Raw genomic sequence first — 19,064 nt, 5'->3', positions numbered from 1 at the left:
CTATTCATCCGTCATTTCACTTCTGGCAAACAACATTTCAAGTGCTTACTTGGAGCTGATCACACACTAAAAATGACACATGACGTGTTGGTTTTGAGGATTAATGACACTTTTAAAGGATATTCCTAAATATATATATATATATTTTCTTAAAGTCCATTTTGCATAGCACACACATGAATCTACTCCCTTCTAAGTGAAGTCATTTTGGAGGCATAGCACTCATCCATCTTCCATAATGTTTGTCCTAATTAGGCTCCGAGTGAGCTGGAGCCTATCCCAGCTGACTTGGAGAGGGAGGGGGTGGACACTCTGGACTTTCACAATTTTATTTTGACCCTCGAATTAGGAACCCCAAGGCCCACAATCCTCTCATCATTTCTTTTTAGTCCTCAAAATTAATTTGACCTATCATTCACAATTCTTATGTAAGACAAGAAGACATATGTTTTTTTCTATTTTAGTGCATTCTAAGTCATAAAATATGGCAAGTACGAGGTGGCTAAATATACAGATAAAGGGAGTATTCAATGACGCCCATAAAGTTCTCTAAAAAAACATCCAAAAACCGCCAACAATACCCCATTTATATCTGCTGACCTGAATATTAGCCAAGCATGAGCAATATTGTTATTATAAGCGCTAACGCAGACAAACTATTTATAGCAGCGGCGTGATTACAGAGAGCTAACTATCTTATGCTGCTATACTGAGATGAGCTGCTGCATCACCTCTGAGTTGGTGAAAGTTAATTCTAGATTATAAATCATGTCTCTCACCTGTATAGTAGAAGATTGTGGACATAAACCCACAAGTTGGTCAACTTTGACATCCAATTTAGACACGGAGAAGGCCAGAAAGACCAGAAAAAAAACGTGGTTTTTTTTAACCTTGTGTAAGGATTAAGATTAATTCTTCATCTAAACAGGAAGATATAAACATCCTATTGGTCTTTATCCAAGTGAGAGTAAACATTGTACAGTAAGTGAGTGTTTTAATATGTTTGCATATTTTGTTTAAACTTAGCAATACTGCTACATGATGCTTAGTGTTTCATTAAAGCTGCATTTGTTTAGCACACAGCTTATAAAACTTGTAGATCGTCCTCCTTATATTCAGGGACAAAAATATGTTCTTGGATCATCATGTGTCCCAAAGTAGTCTTTGTTGTCTCTCATCAAGTCTGCCATGATTAGCAGTGTTGTTGTTGAAGGGAAAGCGAACGTTATTTGACGCGTCTTTGAAATGAATACGCCACTGTAAGCTTAAAATGATTAAAAAATGTAAATATTACATGTTATTATGAATGTTACGACATGACATATATACTTACATCATGTATATATTACATGTTATTATGAATGTTACTACATTACATATATACTTACATCATGTATATATTACATGTTATTATGAATGTTACTAGATACTACATTTATACTTACATCAGGTATATATTACATGTTATTATGAATGTTACTAGATACTACATTTATACTTACATTATGTATTTATTGTATGTTGTTATGAATGTTACTACATGACATATATACTTACATCATGTATATATTACATGTTATTATGAATGTTACTAGATACTACATATATACTTACATTATGTATATATTGCATGTTGTTATGAATGTTACTACATGACATACTGTATATATATGAATATATATATATACATCATGTATATATTACATGGTAATATGAATGTTACTACATGACATATATACTTACATCATGTATATATTACATGTTATTATGAATGTTACTACATGACATGTATACTTACAGCATGTTTGAAAAACGTTAACGGAGGATTTTGGAATATTTTTTTTTCAGAGCACTTTATTGATTCCGTAGTCAGCTGACTTTTGCTAGCATTTATTTACGATATAGAATGCATAAAAAAGAAAAAAATTATTCCAAAGAAAGTGCAGTTCCCTTATATATATATATATATATATATATATATATGTATATATATATATATATATGTATATATATATATATATATACACACACATTATATATATACATACATATATACATACAATAAACAAATAAATTGATATTTTTTATATATACATACATATATGTATATATATACATACATATACGTGTACATATATATTGATATACACACAACACACAAACACACACACACACACACACACATATATATATATATATATATACATACATACATACATACATATGTATTTACTGTATATATTTGGAGCTGGTTATTATTAACTGTGGTCGGCCCTCCATGTTCAAACTGCTTCCACAGTGGATTGTTTTAAGTCTCGTCTTAAGACCCACTTTTATTCTTTGGCTTTTAACACAACGTGAGTTGTGAGGTCCTCTGTCCTCTGTTCTCCTCTGTTTTTTTTTTATACACTTTGATTTCTATTTTACTGTTTGAATTGATTTTACCCTTTAAAATAGTTTTTAATTATATTTATTTTTATATTGTTTTTATTATTTTAAATTTTTTTGTTTTTCTTCAGTCATTAGTGGAGCATAATATTGTTTGTTTTTTTTAAATATTGTTTTTAACATGGCCGTGCAGCACTTCGGAAACTTTTTTGTTGTTTAGATGTGCTGTATAAATAAAGTGGATTGGAGAGGATTGGGAGCGGCTCCACACTGTGTATGGTACCACACAAATAGCTGATAGCTTGTCAGCCACTAGACTCAAAATAAAAAAATAATATCAGCCATTTGTGATCAGAATTAAAAAGGCGATCACATAGCGTTTTCATGTAGATCAGCCGATAACGATCAGCACATCCCTGATAATATTCTACATGAGAGCTCTGGGATCATTTGTTGTGGTTTCAACTAAGTTGATTTAAGGATTGAAATTCGGTCACACACCACCCAGCAACAGATATGCATTCTGAAAGATGACGTCTCATGTCTGGCTTTGAAGTGACAATAAATAAACATCACTTCAAATCAGCAACATGAATTTATTTCAATTTGAATTTTTTTTTTAAAAAAAGCTGCTGTTCTTTCATGTCAACAATGAATGATCTGTCTGTGACGGCAAAGACGTGGAACTAACAAAACAATCATCCCCCCAGCCCTATTATTATTATTATTATTATTATTACTTCCTTTCATCTTAATGTAAGGTTTAATTACCCATAATGCAACTTTCATGCTACTTTCATCCTTTTCCAGGACTACTTGGTCAGTCAAATAGTAGTCACTGTCTTGTCAGATCAGCCATAGAACATATACCCTAATTTCCGGACTATAGCACGCACTGCTGTATGAGCCACAAGTACTACATTTTAGGAAAATAAAAAATATATAGATGTATATGTGTCTGTAACCCGGCAGTAAAACGGCTGATCAAACAAAACATAAGTCATTGTCTAAACAGACTCAAAAACTCCACGTTGACATTTGAATACATTTATCACACTAAAACAACACAAAAAGAATGCCATTATAAGTTAATAATACTAACACAGACACTCGTAAACGTGTTAGCATATTAGCTAATGCTAACAACCTCAGCTTGATTACACCAAGATAGCACGTACAAATATGCATGAAAACACTCCTACAGACATCACACATGGAACGCTTTAGTAAGTAGGAATAGTTTTAGTTATATTGTAAACAAATGAAGGAAGAATCCATACGAGTAGAAACGTTATTGACGGCTAGAAAACCAAACAGCACTTCTATTTCCGGTTGAAGGCTCAGTCCAAACAGAACGTTGGGAAATGAGTTAAACAAAACAGACATGATGGCCGATCAGCTAAACAGACTTAATAACTCCACGGTGACTTTTTAATATATTAATAAAACTAAAACAACACAAAAAGAATGCCATTGTAAGTTAATAATACTAACAAATATACTTTTACACATACTGTAAAATTGTATATGGTAATTGGGATTTGTTATATATTGTATATCTAACATAACAACATAATATAACATAATAATATAATATATCAGTATATATTATACACTGTATATATAATGTGTAAATATTACATATTTTATATTCTATATTGCTACTATGGTACATGTTCAGTCTACTTTATACCTGCATTATCCTCTCCATCCTTTAAGTCTAAGTCTAAGTCTAACTTGTAAACGTGTTAGCATATTAGCTCATGATAACGACCTCAGCTTGATTACACCAAGATAGCAGGAACAAATATGCATGAAAACACTCCTACAGACGTCACACATGGGACGCTTTAGTAAGTAGGAATAGTTTTAGTTATATTGTAAACAAATGAATGAAGAATCCGGACGAGTAGCAACGTTATTGACGGCTAGAAAACCAAACAGCACTTCTATTTCCGGTTGAAGGCTCAGTCCAAACAGAACGTTGTGAAATGAGTTATTTGCGCAGAAATATTTTCTAAATGTTTATTTAGACATCTTATTTGTTTCCAAACGGTGCCCGTAAGACAGCAGTAAAACGGCTGATCAAACAAAACAGAAGTCATGGCCGATCAGCTAAACAGACTTAATAACTCCACGGTGACGTTTTAATATATTTATAAAACTAAAACAACACAAAAAGAATGCCATTGTAAGTTAATAATATTAACAAAGACACTTTTACTTATACTGTAATATTGTACATGGTAATTCGAATTTCTTATATATTGTAAAAAAATATAGTATAACATAATAAAATAATATATCAGTATATAGTATATACTGTATATATAACAGGTAAATATTACATATATGTTATGTTTATATTGCTACAGTGGTACATGTTTAGTCTACTTTACACTTGCATTGTCCTTTCCATCCTTTAAGTCTAAGTCTAACTTGTAAACGTGTTAGCATGTTAGCTCATGTTAACGACCTCAGCTTGATTATACTACAATAGCACGTACAAATATGCATGAAAAAACTCCTACAGACGTCACACATGGGACACTTTAATAAGTAGAAATAGTTTTGGTTATATTGTAAACAAATTAATGAAGAATCCATACAAGCAGGAACGTTATTGACGGCTAGAAGACGGAACGGCACTTCTACTTCCGGTTGAAAGCTCAGTCTCAAGAGAACGCCTGCAGTGCGTGAACTCGTCCGAACAAGAACACAAATTTTCAGTACTTTTTGCCTTTAAAACAAAACGACTATTTGCATTATGGCCACCAGCAAAGAACAATCTATAAATAAATTAGCCACACCGTTTTATTTGCCGCGGGGTTGAAAGCATAGTTAAAAAGTAGCGGCTTATAGTCCGGAAATGATGGTATTTAACTCGGGTGTTGGTTGGGAGCATAATTACCACAAACGGATTCCAGTATTGCTTCGTTTTGAAGTAAAACTACACACAAATTGTACATTTTCACCCCGAACAAAAATGGGAACCACGGCACTCTTAAAAGGAATATTTCCTCACCTTTCGGACGGAGTGAATTGTACATGTCATCCCATGATGCACCTGTGTCTCCTGGCCATTTTAGGTTTTGGAAGAAGACACACACTCACATATCAAGTTAACTTTCAGTTTCGATCCCCGCACACCTTTTTGCAGAATAAATTGTTCGTCTAAAATCGTGATCACCTCTCATTATTTACACCGCCTCAGAACAAAATAGGAAATTGTTGCACATGTGAATAATTGTGATGTTATTGGTACATCTAGGAAACTTGAATTGATAGTTACACAAGTAATAGTGATAGTCCGAATATTTGTATCTAAGTTATCACATAACTTTGTGTTGCCATGAGTTCCTGGCGAGAAGACAAAAAGCTGTCTTTGATTCTACCAAGAAGCCTTGTAAAACTCCTCTGTGTAGGATGGGAAGTAACATGAAGGTGTTCTGTTTCTTTGATGTATTGTAATCAACAGAAAAATATTGTCTTGACCCGAGATCTACAAAGCGAAGAGGAAGCAGGACCTGACTCCCCCTCCAGGGACCTTGTCTTTCAACTCTTTTACGACCTTTTCTTTGAACTGTTTACGTTTTCTTTGAACTGTTTTGTAATCAAAGGTGATAGCTGTTTATGACCCCCCTCCCTTAGAAACAGCTGTTGCCATGTAATCAGGAGAAAGTCCAAATCAAAGAGGAGTCGTACAATCTTTCGTCAGAGCGTGGTGGAACTGCACAACGAGTTCAGTCCAGACGTTTCTCCTCAATCGAGCCCAATTTAATTATGTCTCTGTTTAATTCCTTGCTTCTTGTCTTGTTTAATAGATGTTATCAGTGTTTGAACCCGACAGTGGTCATTTCTGTATTGTTTTGAATAAATCTACCGTGACAGACGACTCACAGGCTTCGAAAAATGGACCAATGGAAAAAGTGTCACGCTGAAATGCCTCCTGAGGGAAACAAAATGATCATTGGAAATGTTTGTTTACATGAGGTCAGAATGGGATTGAGAACACAGTAAAGTCCTTACACACACACATATATATATATATACATATATATATATATATATGTGTACACTAGAAATATTATTGCTCTATTTACAACCTCTAGGCAAATAAAAGGTAAGAAGTGGAGACATGAAACATACACCATTGAACAAACTATCCTACTGCACACATATTCCTCCTTTTACTGCACCTTACATGTTTGTAAGTAGGAGTGTTTTACTTCTTCAATACATATACAGTACATCCTACTTAGGGATGGCTGCTGTTCACGTTTGAACTGATGCGGTACCTGGGAATCGACGCCAGAACTCAACGGTACCACTTTCCCGTACGTTAAAGGAGCCATATGTAATAATTTCATGTCGAGACATCATTAAATGGCCTTGATATGTGAAAAAGGCATTAGTAAATCATTTTATTTTCCAATACCTCTATGACTGTTAATCAGCCGGGATATGCTCATTTCAAAATTAGATTTACAGCCCCGAAATCCTGGTATTGTTTTCATTTCAATACCCCGCCCTCCACCGTTTGACCAATTAGAAAGTTTTCGTCTAGCTCAGGGGTCCCCAAACTTTTTGACTCGGCGGCCGGGTTGTTTATATATATATATATATATATATATATATGTGTATATATATATATATACAAGCGGAAGAAAATGGATTACAAAGGACAGATTAAAAAAAATGAATAAACAACAAAATAATAAATAAATAAACACAAAATATTTTTTCAACAGAATTTTGGACGCTGGCGGGCCGGATCCGCTAAAGTTAAAGTTAAAGTAGCAATGATTGTCACACACACTAAATGTGGTGAAATTTGTCCTCTGCATTTGACCCATCACCGTTGTTCCGGCCCCTGGGAGGTGAGGGGAGCAATGAGCAGCAGCGGTGGCCGCACCCGGGAATCATTTTTTGGGTTATTTAACCCCCAATTCCAACCTTTGATGCTGAGTTCCAAGCAGGGCTGTAATGGCTTCCATTTTTATAGTCTTTGGTATGACTTGGCCGGGGTTTGAACTACTTTTGGGACCCCTGGTCTAGCTACTGCCACTGGTAAAGTTACTAAACATGTCAGACCTTAGTAAATCTAAAAGTTAACATTCTCAATTTATTCACGACAAAGCCAGAAACAAAACGAGGATTTGTATCGGAAACTTGAAAATGTCTTCCTTGATAGGTAGGTCAGGCATTTACGTTTTGTTATGACTTGAAATTAATGGAAATGGACATTTGGTATGTAAACTACAAACATATATATATATATATATATATATATATATATATATATATATATATACAAGCGGAAGAAAATGGATTACAAAGGACAGATTAAAAAAAATGAATAAACAACAAAATAATAAATAAATAAATACAAAATATTTTTTCAACAGAATTTTGGACGCTGGCGGGCCGGATCCGCTAAAGTTAAAGTTAAAGTAGCAATGATTGTCACACACACTCTAAATGTGGTGAAATTTGTCCTCTGCATTTGACCCATCACCCTTGTTCTGGCCCCTGGGAGGTGAGGGGAGCAGTGGGCAGCAGCGGTGGCCGCGCCCGGGAATAATTTTTTGGGGTTATTTAACCCCCAATTCCAAGCTTTGATGCTGAGTGCCAAGCAGGGACGTAATGGCTTCCATTTTTATAGTCTTTGGTATGACTTGGCCAGGGTTTGAACTAGCTTTGGGACCCCTGGTCTAGCTACCGCCACTGGTAAAGTTACTAAACATGTCAGACCTTAGTAAATCTAAAAGTTAACATTCTCAAATTATTCACGACAAAGCCAGAAACAAAACCAGGATTTGTATCAGAAACTTGAAAATGTCTTCCTTGATGAATAAGTCAGGCATTTACGTTTTGTTATCACTTGAAATGAATGGAAATGGACATTTGGTATGTAAACTACAAACGTATATATATATATATATATATATATATATAGTCAAGGTTTCTGTGGTTTATCCATTATACAGGGCTCAATACTGGGGTAGAGCGGAATATACTATTTCATCCCGACAAGCCTGTTTCACAGATTTCCCTGCTCTTCAGGGAAATGAAGAGCGGGGAAATCTGGGAAACAGTCTTTCTCTTCTGATTGTACTGACAATAACCATAAGGTTGCCGTTTGTTAAGATATTGTACGCAGGCATGAAGTACTTGTTCCTGAAAATAGCCAGATTTCTGTGTAAAATGTGTCGGTTAGAGATTTGTTATTGACAAAAAACGCTTGACTATTCCGCTAGTATGGTGCCAGCCTCTCAACCCCGAGTAAGAGGCAGTGGAAGTCTGAAGATCCTTGGAGTAGCCCAGTCCATCCAGCTGGATTCGGCTGCATATCTGGCAACCTCAGGAAGGGGACTACAGAATTTTGACCTTGACTGCAGTACCATTTCTGGCCACATTATTACATATGGCTCCTTTAAAAATGAGCTGACTGGAATAACCTTTGGTCCAGTTGTTACATTTTGTTTTATTATGACATTTTTGGGTCGAATGTTTTGTCGGCGTTGGAAATTGCAACATCACCCGGAGGCAGTTTGGCTGAGTCTGCTCTCAGTGCTGCTGGAGTGATGGCCAAGAGTCGGAAAGGGGCTTTCAGACCCTCCATGAAACAAAATAGGTGGAATTACCTGGAGGCCGTCGCAGAGCTCCGTTGGCTCCGAGTGGGGTACTGGCGAGTTCCAGAAGAACGTTCCACTCGCGCCTAGTTTTCAGTTTGAAAATCCTCCGGACTCGAGGCTTCGTCCTCACTCAGAACTTCCCTGTTGATGAAGGTCCCCGCCAGGGACGCGCCCAGGGTCTGTTTGACGGGCGCCATCTCGGAAAGGATGATGTTGTCCTGGCTCACAAGCGTGGTCTTGTCCATGATCTCCTTGCTGTGCTTGGAGATCACCGCGTCCAGGAAGTCGTACTTGTGCGAGAGCGTTCCGCTTTCAAACAGGTACTTCGTCAGGTAGGAGAACGCCACGTTGGCCAAAAAGGACGCCACCATTGACACGGTCTTGAACGGGAACCTCTGCTGGACGAAGTACTCCACCTCCCCAGTGAGGCGGTGGATCTTCTCCTGGGTCACCCATCCGGGGTAGTAGATGAACGGGGGTAGTTTCAGGTAGGGTTCGCCGCCTCCGATTCGTAGCAACAGACCGAAGACGTAGGCGGACACTGAGCCGTAGGTGTTGGTTCCTTTGACAAAAAGGACGCTTAGAAGTTGGGGGAAGACGATGACGTAGACCAGGTCCGAGCTCAGGTACCACAGGCCGTACACGGTTCCTGTCAGCAAGGCCATGGCGGTGGCAAGGGCTCCGAAGACGAAGATGGTGAGGCGCATCACCCAGACGATCTCACGATCTGAGGCCTGTAACACAACATAGTCCATCAATACATGCTAAGCTATCAGAACTCAACAGCCATGTCTTAGCTTTGTTTGAATCAGAATCAGAATCAGAATAGTTTTTATTGCCGTTGTTTGAGAACGGGTTCACAAACCAGGAATTTTTCTTGGTGCAATCGTGCAACATAAAAGACATAAGACAGAATACGTAATAAGATGAGCTGTAACTGAGCTATCAGATCTGGTTCCAGTTCATGTGTCTGATGGCCGAGGGGAAAAAACTGTTCAGGTGGCGGGAGGCGTGGGTCTGGATGGACCGTAGTCGAGAATAGTTTGTGACCAGGGTGAGAAGACCCACACGCCTCCTGATCCTGGAGGACAAACAGGTCCTGGAGGGATGGGAGCTTGCAGCCAATCACCTTCTCAGCAGCGTTGCAGTCAATGTTTATCCTGGACTGTGGCGCCGGGGATCCACACAGTGATGGAGGATCTGAAGATGGACTCGATCCATTTTCTAACGGGTTTTTTTTCTCCCTAAATGCCATCCATCCATCTTCTACAGCTTATCCGAGGTCGAGACTTTCCTCTCCCCAGCCACTTTGTCCAGCTCTTCCCGGGGGATCCCGAGGCGTTCCCAGGCCAGCTGGGAGACATAGTCTTCCCAACATGTCCTGGGTCTTCCCTGTGGGTCGGATGTGCCCTAAACACTTCCCTAGGGAGGCGTTCGGGTGGAATCCTGACCAGATGCCCGAACCACCTCATCTGGCTCCTCTCCATGTGGAGGAGCAGCGGCTTTACTTTGAGTTCCTCCCGGATGGCAGAGCTTCTCACCCTATCTCTAAGGGAGAGACCCTCCACCTGGCAGAGGAAACTCATTTCGGCCGCTTGTCAAAGTTCAACTGAAAAAAAGAAGAGAAAAACTAGCTAATTCAAATCTTTTTGGAAAAAAATAAAAATAAAATGATGGAACATGGCAGAGGGGTTAGTGGGTCTGCCTCACAATACGAAGGTCCTGCAGTCCTGGGTTCAAATCCAGGTTCGGGATTTTTCAGTGTAGAGTTTGCATGTTCTCCCCGTGAATGCGTGGGTTCTACTCCGGGTACTCCGGCTTCCTCCCACTTCCAAAGACATGCACCTGGGGATAGGTTGATTGGCAACACTAAATGGTCCCTAGTGTGTGAATGTGAGTGTGAATGTTGTCTGTCTATCTGTGTTGGCCCTGCGATGAGATGGCGACTTGTCCAGGGTGTACCCCGCCTTCCGCCCAATTGTAGCTGAGATAGGTGCCAGCGCCCCCCGCGACCCCAAAAAAGGGAATAAGCGGTAGAAAATGGATGGATGGAATTATGGAACATCATTAGTAATTTTTCCTGATTAACATTAATTTTAGAATGTTGATGACATGTTTTGAATAGGTTAAAATCTAACCTGCACTTTGTTAGAATATATAACAAATTGGACCAAGCTATATTTCTAACAACGACAAATCATTATTTCTTCTAGATTTTTCAGAACAAAAATTCGAAAATAAATTCAAAATATTTTGAAATAAGATTTAAATTTGATTCTACAGATTTTCTGGATTTGGGAGAATATTTTTTGGGAATTGTAATCATGCTAAGTTTGAAAAAATATTTCACAAATATTCTTCGTCGAGAAAACAGAAGCTAAAATGAAGAATTAAATTAAAATGTATTTATTATTCTTTACAATAAAAAATAAATGTACTTGAACATTGATTTAAATTGACAGGAAATAAATTTAAAAGGTAAAAAGGTATATGTGTTTAAAAATCCTAAAATCATTTTTAAGGTTGTACTTTTTTCTCTAAAATTGTCTTTCTGAAAGTTATAAGAAGCGAAGTAAAAAAAATAAATGAATTCATGTGTGTGTGTGTGTGTGTGTGTGTGTGTGTGTGTGTGATGGATATGTGTGTATTTTGGGTATATGCATGTGTGTATGTATGTGATTATGTGTGTATATGTATGTATGTGTATATATATATATATATATATATGTATATATATATAAATTGTATACATGTGTGTGTTGTGTACATATGTGTGTGTACATATGTAAGTGTGTGTGAATTTAAATGTGTGTGAATTTAAATGTATTTCGTCGGGACCCAGGATGGACCGCTCGCCTGTATCGGTTGGGGACATCTCTACGCTGCTGATCCGCTTGAGATGGTTTCCTGTGGACGGGACTCTCGCTGCTGTCTTGGATCCGCTTTGAACTGAACTCTCGCGGCTGTGTTGGAGCCACTATGGATTGAACTTTCACAATATCATGTTAGACCCGCTCCACATCCATTGCTTTCGGTCCCCTAGAGGGGGGGGTTGCCCACATCTGAGGTCCTCTCCAAGGTTTCTCATAGTCAGCATTGTCACTGGCGTCCCACTGGATGTGAATTCTCCCTGCCCACTGGGTGTGAGTTTTCCTTGCCCTTTTGTGGGTTCTTCCGAGGATGTTGTAGTCGTAATGATTTGTGCAGTCCTTTGAGACATTTGTGATTTGGGGCTATATAAATAAACATTGATTGATTGATTGATTGATTTATATGGACAATATATAGCAGCAACCACTGAACTGAATTATATTATATTATTGTATTATATATTGTGTATATATATATTGTATATGTATAGGGGTGGGACCTAATAAGTTGACTTCTTCCCACTCCCTTTTGAGCCAATCTTGACATCTACAAAAGATTAATCACATGTAATGTTTTCAATGTAGGTGTAAAAATAATGTATCTATATATTTCTTTTGTATTTTATGTCATTCTCTTGTTTTGTTTGCATGGCTCAAAATAAACCATTCATTCATTTAAACAAGTGAAGACCAAGTCTTTAAAATATTTTCTTGGATTTTCAAATTCGATTTGAGTTTTGTCTGTCTTAGAATTAAAAATGTTGAGCAAAGCGAAACCAGCTTGCTAGTAAATAAATACAATTTAGAAAATAGAGGCAGCTCACTGGTAAGTGCTTCTATTTGAGCTATTTTTAGAACAGGCCAGCGGGCGACTAATCTGGTCCTTACGGGCGACCTGGTGCCCGCGTTGGTGACCCCTGGTGTAGACTTCTATATGATCATTTAAATTGTCTACCAAGCACAACGAATGCATTGTTTTTTAGTCGACATTGAATTGACTGACCGGTAAACTGATAGCCTGGAACTACTACGGACGTATCGAAATGTAAACAAACGCTTGTAAACAAATGTGTCAGCGTGCTCGCCGGCGCTCCTACCGACTGCCGGAAGGCCAGTTGATAGATGTTCCTGGCAAACATGGAGCTGGCTGAGAGGATGGAGGAATCCGCCGACGACATGACCGCCGCGGACACCGCCCCCAGGCCGAAGAAGGAGACGTACGACGGGCAAAGGTGTTGAAGCACGATGGGAAGGATCATGTCCGATTCATCCTTGTCCTTCGGCGCCAGGGCCCCGTAAGAAGTCTGGTTCCAGTCTGAAGGGGGGAACAGATGATCAATTTCACATTGAAACAACTTAACCCCAGAACCAGTGAAGTTGTCACATTGTGTAAATGGTAAATAAAAACAGTCTGCAAATCCTTTTCAACTTATATTCAATTAAATAGACTGCAAAGACAAGATATTTAACATTCCAACTGGAAAAAGTTGTTATTTTTTGCAAATATTAGCTCATTTGGAATTTGATGCCTGCAAAATGCTTCAAAAAAGCTGGCACAAGTTGCAAAAAGACTGAGAAAGTTGAGGTGTGCTCATCAGACACTTATTTGGAACATGCCACAGGTGAACAGGCTGATTAGGAACAGGTGGGTGCCATGATTGGGTATAAAAGCAGCTTCCATGAAATGCTCATCAGTAACGATAGTTGGTCGCTACATCTGTAAGTGCAAGTTAAAGCTCTACTATGCAAAGCCAAAGTCATTTATCAACAACACCCAGAAGCGCCGCCGGTGGGTGCCATGATTGGGTATAAAAGCAGCTTCCATGAAATGCTCACTCATTCACAAGCAAGGACAGGGCAAGGGTCACCACTTTGTCAACAAATGCCTGAGCAAATTGTCGAACAGTTTAAGAACAACTTTTCTCAACCAGCTATTGCAAGGAATGTAGGGATTTCACCATCTACGCTCCGTAATATCATCAAAAGGTTCAGAGAATCTGGAGAAATCGCTGCACGTAAGTGATTATATGACAGGCCTTTGATCCCTCAGGCGGTACTGCACCAAAAAGCGACATGAGTGTGTAAAGGATATCACCACATGGGCTCAGGAACATGTCAGAAAACCACTATCGGTAACGACAGTTGGTCGCTACATCTGTAAGTGCAAGTTAAAGCTCTACTATGCAAAGCCAAAGTCATTTATCAACAACACCCAGAAGCGCCGCCGGTGGGTGCCAGGATTGGGTATAAAAGCAGCTTCCATGAAATGCTCACTCATTCACAAACAAGGACAGGGCAAGGGTCACCACTTTGTCAACAAATGCCTGAGAAAATTGTCGAACAGTTTAAGAACAACTTTTCTCAACCAGCTATTGCAAGGAATTTAGGGATTTCACCATTTACACTGCGTAATATCATCAAAAGGTTCAGAGAATCTGGAGAAATCACTCCACGTAAGCCATGATATTAGGGACATTCAATCCCTCAGGCGGTACTGCATCAAAAAGTGACACCAGCGTGTAAATGATATCACCACATGGGCTCAGGAACATGTCAGAAAACCACGATCAGTAACGATAGTTGGTCGCTACATCTGTAAGTGCAAGTTAAAGCTCTACTATGCAAAGCCAAAGTCATTTATCAACAACACCCAGAAGCGCCGCCGGTGGGTGCCAGGATTGGGTATAAAAGCAGCTTCCATGAAATGCTCACTCATTCACAAACAAGGACAGGGCAAGGGTCACCACTTTGTCAACAAATGCCTGAGCAAATTGTCGAACAGTTTAAGAACAACTTTTCTCAACCAGCTATTGCAAGGAATGTAGGGATTTCACCATCTACGCTCCGTAATATCATCAAAAGGTTCAGAGAATCTGGAGAAATCGCTGCACATAAGTGATTATAATACAGGCCTTTGATCCCTCAGGCGGTACTGCACCAAAAAGCGACATGAGTGTGTAAAGGATATCACCACATGGGCTCAGGAACACTTCAGAAAACCACTATCAGTAACGATAGTTGGTCGCTACATCTGTAAGTGCAAGTTAAAGCTCTACTATGCAAAGCCAAAGTCATTTATCAACAACACCCAGAAGCGCCGCCGGTGGGTGCCAGGATTGGGTATAAAAGCAGCTTCCATGAAATGCTCACTCATTCACAAACAAGGACAGGGCAAGGGTCACCACTTTGTCAACAAATGCCTGAGCAAATTGTCCAACAGTTTAAGAACAACTTTTCTCAACCAGCTATTGCAAGGAATGTAGGGATTTCACCATCTACGCTCCGTAATATCATCAAAAGGTTCAGAGAATCTGGAGAAATCACTGCACGTAAGCCATGATATTAGGGACCTTCAATCCCTCAGGCGGTACTGCAACAAAAAGCGAAATCAGCGTGTAAAGGATATCACCACATGGGCTCAGGAACACTTCAGAAAACTAATGTCAGTAACTTCAATTGGTCGCTACATCTGTAAGTGCAAGTTAAAGCTCTACTATGCAAAGCCAAAGTCATTTATCAACAACACCCAGAAGTGCCGCCGGTGGGTGCCAGGATTGGGTATAAAAGCAGCTTCCATGAAATGCTCACTCATTCACAAACAAGGACAGGGCAAGGGTCACCACTTTGTCAACAAATGCCTGAGCGAATTGTCGAACAGTTTAAGAACAACTTTTCTCAACCAGCTATTGCAAGGAATGTAGGGATTTCACCATCTACGCTCTGTAATATCATCAAAAGATTCAGAGAATCTGGAGAAATCACTGCACGTAAGCCATGATATTAGGGACCTTCAATCCCTCAGGCGGTACTGCATCAAAAAGCGACATCAGCGTGTAAAGGATATCACCACATGGGCTCAGGAACACTTCAGAAAACTACTGTCAGTAACTTCAATTGGTCGCTACATCTGTAGGTGCAAGTTAAAACTCTACTATGCAAAGCCAAAGCCATTTATCAACAACACCCAGAAACGCCGCCGGCTTTGCTGGGCCCGAGTTCATCTAAGATGGACTGATGCAAAGTGGAGAAGTGTTCTGTGGTCTGACGTGTCCACATATCACATTTTTTGGGGAAACTGTGGACGTCGTGTCCTCTGGACCAAAGAGGAAAAGAACCCTCCGGACTGTTCTAGGCGCACAGTGTAAAAGGCAGCATGTGTGATGGTATGGGGGTGTATTAGTGTCCAAGGCATGGGTAATTTACACATCTGTGAAGGCACCATCAATGCTGAAAGGTCCATACAGGTTTTGGAGCAACATATGTTGCCATCCAAGCAACGTTATCGTGGACGCCCCTGCTTATTTCAGCAAGACAATGCCAAGCCACGTGTTCCAACAGCGTGGCTTCGTAGTAAAAGAGTGCGGGTACTAGACTGGCCTGCTAGTAGCCCAGACCTGTCTCCTATTGAAAATGTGTGGTGCATTATGAAGCCTAAAATACCACAACGAAGACCCCGGACTGTTGAACAACTTACATCAAGCAAGAATGGGAAAGAATTCCACCTGAAAAGCTTAAAAAATGTGTCTCCTCAGCTCCCAAACCTTTACTGAGTGTTGTTAAAAGGAAAGGCCATGTAACACACTGGTAAAAATGCCCCTGTGACAACTTTTTTGCAATGTGTTGCTGCCACTAAACTCTAAATTAATGATTATTTGCAAAAAAAGAAGAAGTTCTCAGTGTGAACAGGAAATATCTTGTCTTTGCAGTCTAATCAATTGAATATAAGTTGAAAAGGATTTGCAAATATTGTCTTTTTGTTTACCATTTACACAACGTGACAACTTTACTGGTTTTGGGTTTTGTAATCCGGCGGCTGGTCTATAAAACTGTGAGCAAGAGTCGGCGTGAATAATGAATACATTTACCGCAAAGAATGAACGTGTTGGTATGGATAACAAAAGTTTCGTGGAAATTTTACAGCACGGTTTTCAAAACCAGTAACAAAAATAGTCGCGAGTCACCTGCAGATAGCTCCCAATTCCATCGAGAACCCCTCGAGAGCCATCCAACATCTGGTGTCCATCCATCCATCCATTTTCTACTGCTACCGAGCTAACTAGTGTAGTATCTGTTAGACTACCAAACAACATGTTTTCCCATATGGTGGAAGATTCCTTTGGGGTAAGCAGACAGAGAGTCTTGTAAAGCGGTCATAACATGTAGACAATAGTAATTCCGTTAAAAACATTAATAAAGTTGTGTCATTATTTTAATTATGTCAATGGTATACAGGGAGTCGTTCTCCGTGAGTACCAGACAAAGGTTAGTTATGTCCAAAGCCGGATGCCGAGACACCACTCACGTACCCGAACGGGCCTTTCCACGGTCCGGATGGTGGACTTCTGCACTAGAAACCGAATGAACTGAGGAACGTCATTTTGGTCTGTAAAAGCCGGTTGTGCGGCTACCGCGGGGAGAGAGTTTTTGTTCAACGATCCTCACCGGCGTCATCCTTCACTCATCACCCGCCCACGTCAGCCTCCTGCTGGAGAGATTGGAGTCCTTGTGACGCAGGACTGAACTAAAGAAGGTGAAGGTGAAGGACGAGCATTCTGGACCATTGAAGCGGTCCATAAAGTTCTGGATTCGTCACATTTATCCATGAAAATTTAGTGAAGCTGAAGATGGTGTGTTCATTGTAGTTCAGTATATTGTAATTATTCATGACTTAATAAACCTTCTTAGCTGTACTTATAATTGTGTTGTTTTTGATACAATAGTCATTGTCGAGAAGTACATTCTTCTTAATAATGGTAAAATTGTGGTGCTTTTTAGTGGCGGGAAAATGGAATTTCAATTCATGCCAATGGGTTAGATGGATGTGAGATACTTGATAAGCATTTTGAGTTAGAGAACCAAGTAAACAGACCATCACAAGGAACACATCCATAAACCTTCCATAACTTTTATGGACAGAATTTCTAGGCGCAGTCAAGGCGTTGAGGGGTTCCGGTTTGGTGACCGCAGGATTAGGTCTCTGCTTTTTGCAGATGATGTGGTCCTGATGGCTTCATCTGACCGGGATCTTCAGCTCTCACTGGATCGGTTCGCAGTGAACCGACCGGAATGAGAATCAGCACCTCCAAGTCCGAGTCCATGGTTCTCGCCCGCAAAAGGCTGGAATACCATCTCCGGGTTGGGGAGGAGACCCTGCCCCAAGTGGAGGAGTTCAAGTACCTAGGAGTCTTGTTCACGAGTGAGGGAAGAGTGGATCGTGAGATCGACAGGCGGATCGGTGCGGCGTCTTCAGTAATGCGGACGTTGTATCGATCCGTTATGGTGAAGAAGGAGCTGAGCCGGAAGGCAAAGCTCTCAATTTACCGGTCGATCTACGTTCCCATCCTCACCTATGGTCATGAGCTTTGGGTCATGACTGAAAGGATAAGATCACGGGTACAAGCGGCCCAAATGAGTTTGGGTCTCTCCCTTAGAGATAGGGTGAGAAGCTCTGTCATCCGGGAGGAACTCAAAGTAAAGCCGCTGCTCCTCCACATCGAGAGGAGCCAGATGAGGTGATTCGGGCATCTGGTCAGGATGCCACCCGAACGCCTCCCTAGGGAGGTGTTTAGGGCACGTCCAACCGGTAGGAGGCCACGGGGAAGACCCAGGACACGTTGGGAAGACTACGTCTCCCGGCTGGCCTGGGAACGCCTCGGGATCCCCCGGGAAGAGCTAGACGAAGTGGCTGGGGAGAGGGAAGTCTGGGTTTCCCTGCTTAGGCTGCTGCCCCCGCGACCCGACCTCGGATAAGCGGAAGAAGATGGCTGGATGGAGAACCAAGTAAACTCCACCGATGCATTTTCTATTTCTAAGTTTCTTTGCCCCCAATGTTAACATGTCCTCCGCCTGCAATTGCCACCTTCATTAATTAGGTTGAATGGAAATTGACAATGTAGTTTTAGTGTAATCCTGCTGTGTGCTGATCCAGTCAGAGCAATACATCTTTGGAAATGTCATATTTATGCCTCAGACATTAATCAGAAATATATTACAGTACAGTATGTACATTATCATCATTGCTAATCATGGAATTAATACTAAATTATTGCGAAAGTTTGTATTTTGACATTATTTTAAATATATATATATGTATATATATATATCAATCAATCAATCAATCAATGTTTACTTATATAGCCCTAAATCACTAGTGTCTCAAAGGGCTGCA

The 19,064-nt window shown here is 40.0% G+C and overlaps 1 protein-coding gene across 1 annotated transcript in view; it reads right to left on the bottom strand.

The window, feature by feature from the left end:
- Positions 1–8,960: 8,960 nt before the first annotated feature.
- Positions 8,961–19,064, bottom strand: part of LOC133564888 (high-affinity choline transporter 1-like) — a 31,955-nt gene continuing 21,851 nt past the window's right edge. Inside the window, exons 8-9 of the mRNA XM_061919428.1 lie at positions 12,994–13,211; positions 8,961–9,760 (exon numbers count right to left, since the gene is read on the bottom strand). Of these exons, the coding sequence (XP_061775412.1) occupies positions 9,110–9,760; positions 12,994–13,211 (869 nt within the window). The 3' untranslated portion in view covers positions 8,961–9,109. The remainder of the gene's footprint in view (positions 9,761–12,993; positions 13,212–19,064) is intronic.

This window comes from Nerophis ophidion, linkage group LG13, assembly GCF_033978795.1.
Source record: "Nerophis ophidion isolate RoL-2023_Sa linkage group LG13, RoL_Noph_v1.0, whole genome shotgun sequence".
Classification (NCBI taxonomy): domain Eukaryota; kingdom Metazoa; phylum Chordata; class Actinopteri; order Syngnathiformes; family Syngnathidae; genus Nerophis; species Nerophis ophidion.
Note: the sequence above shows the minus strand (reverse complement) of the source record. Positions and strands in the feature narration are given on the sequence as shown.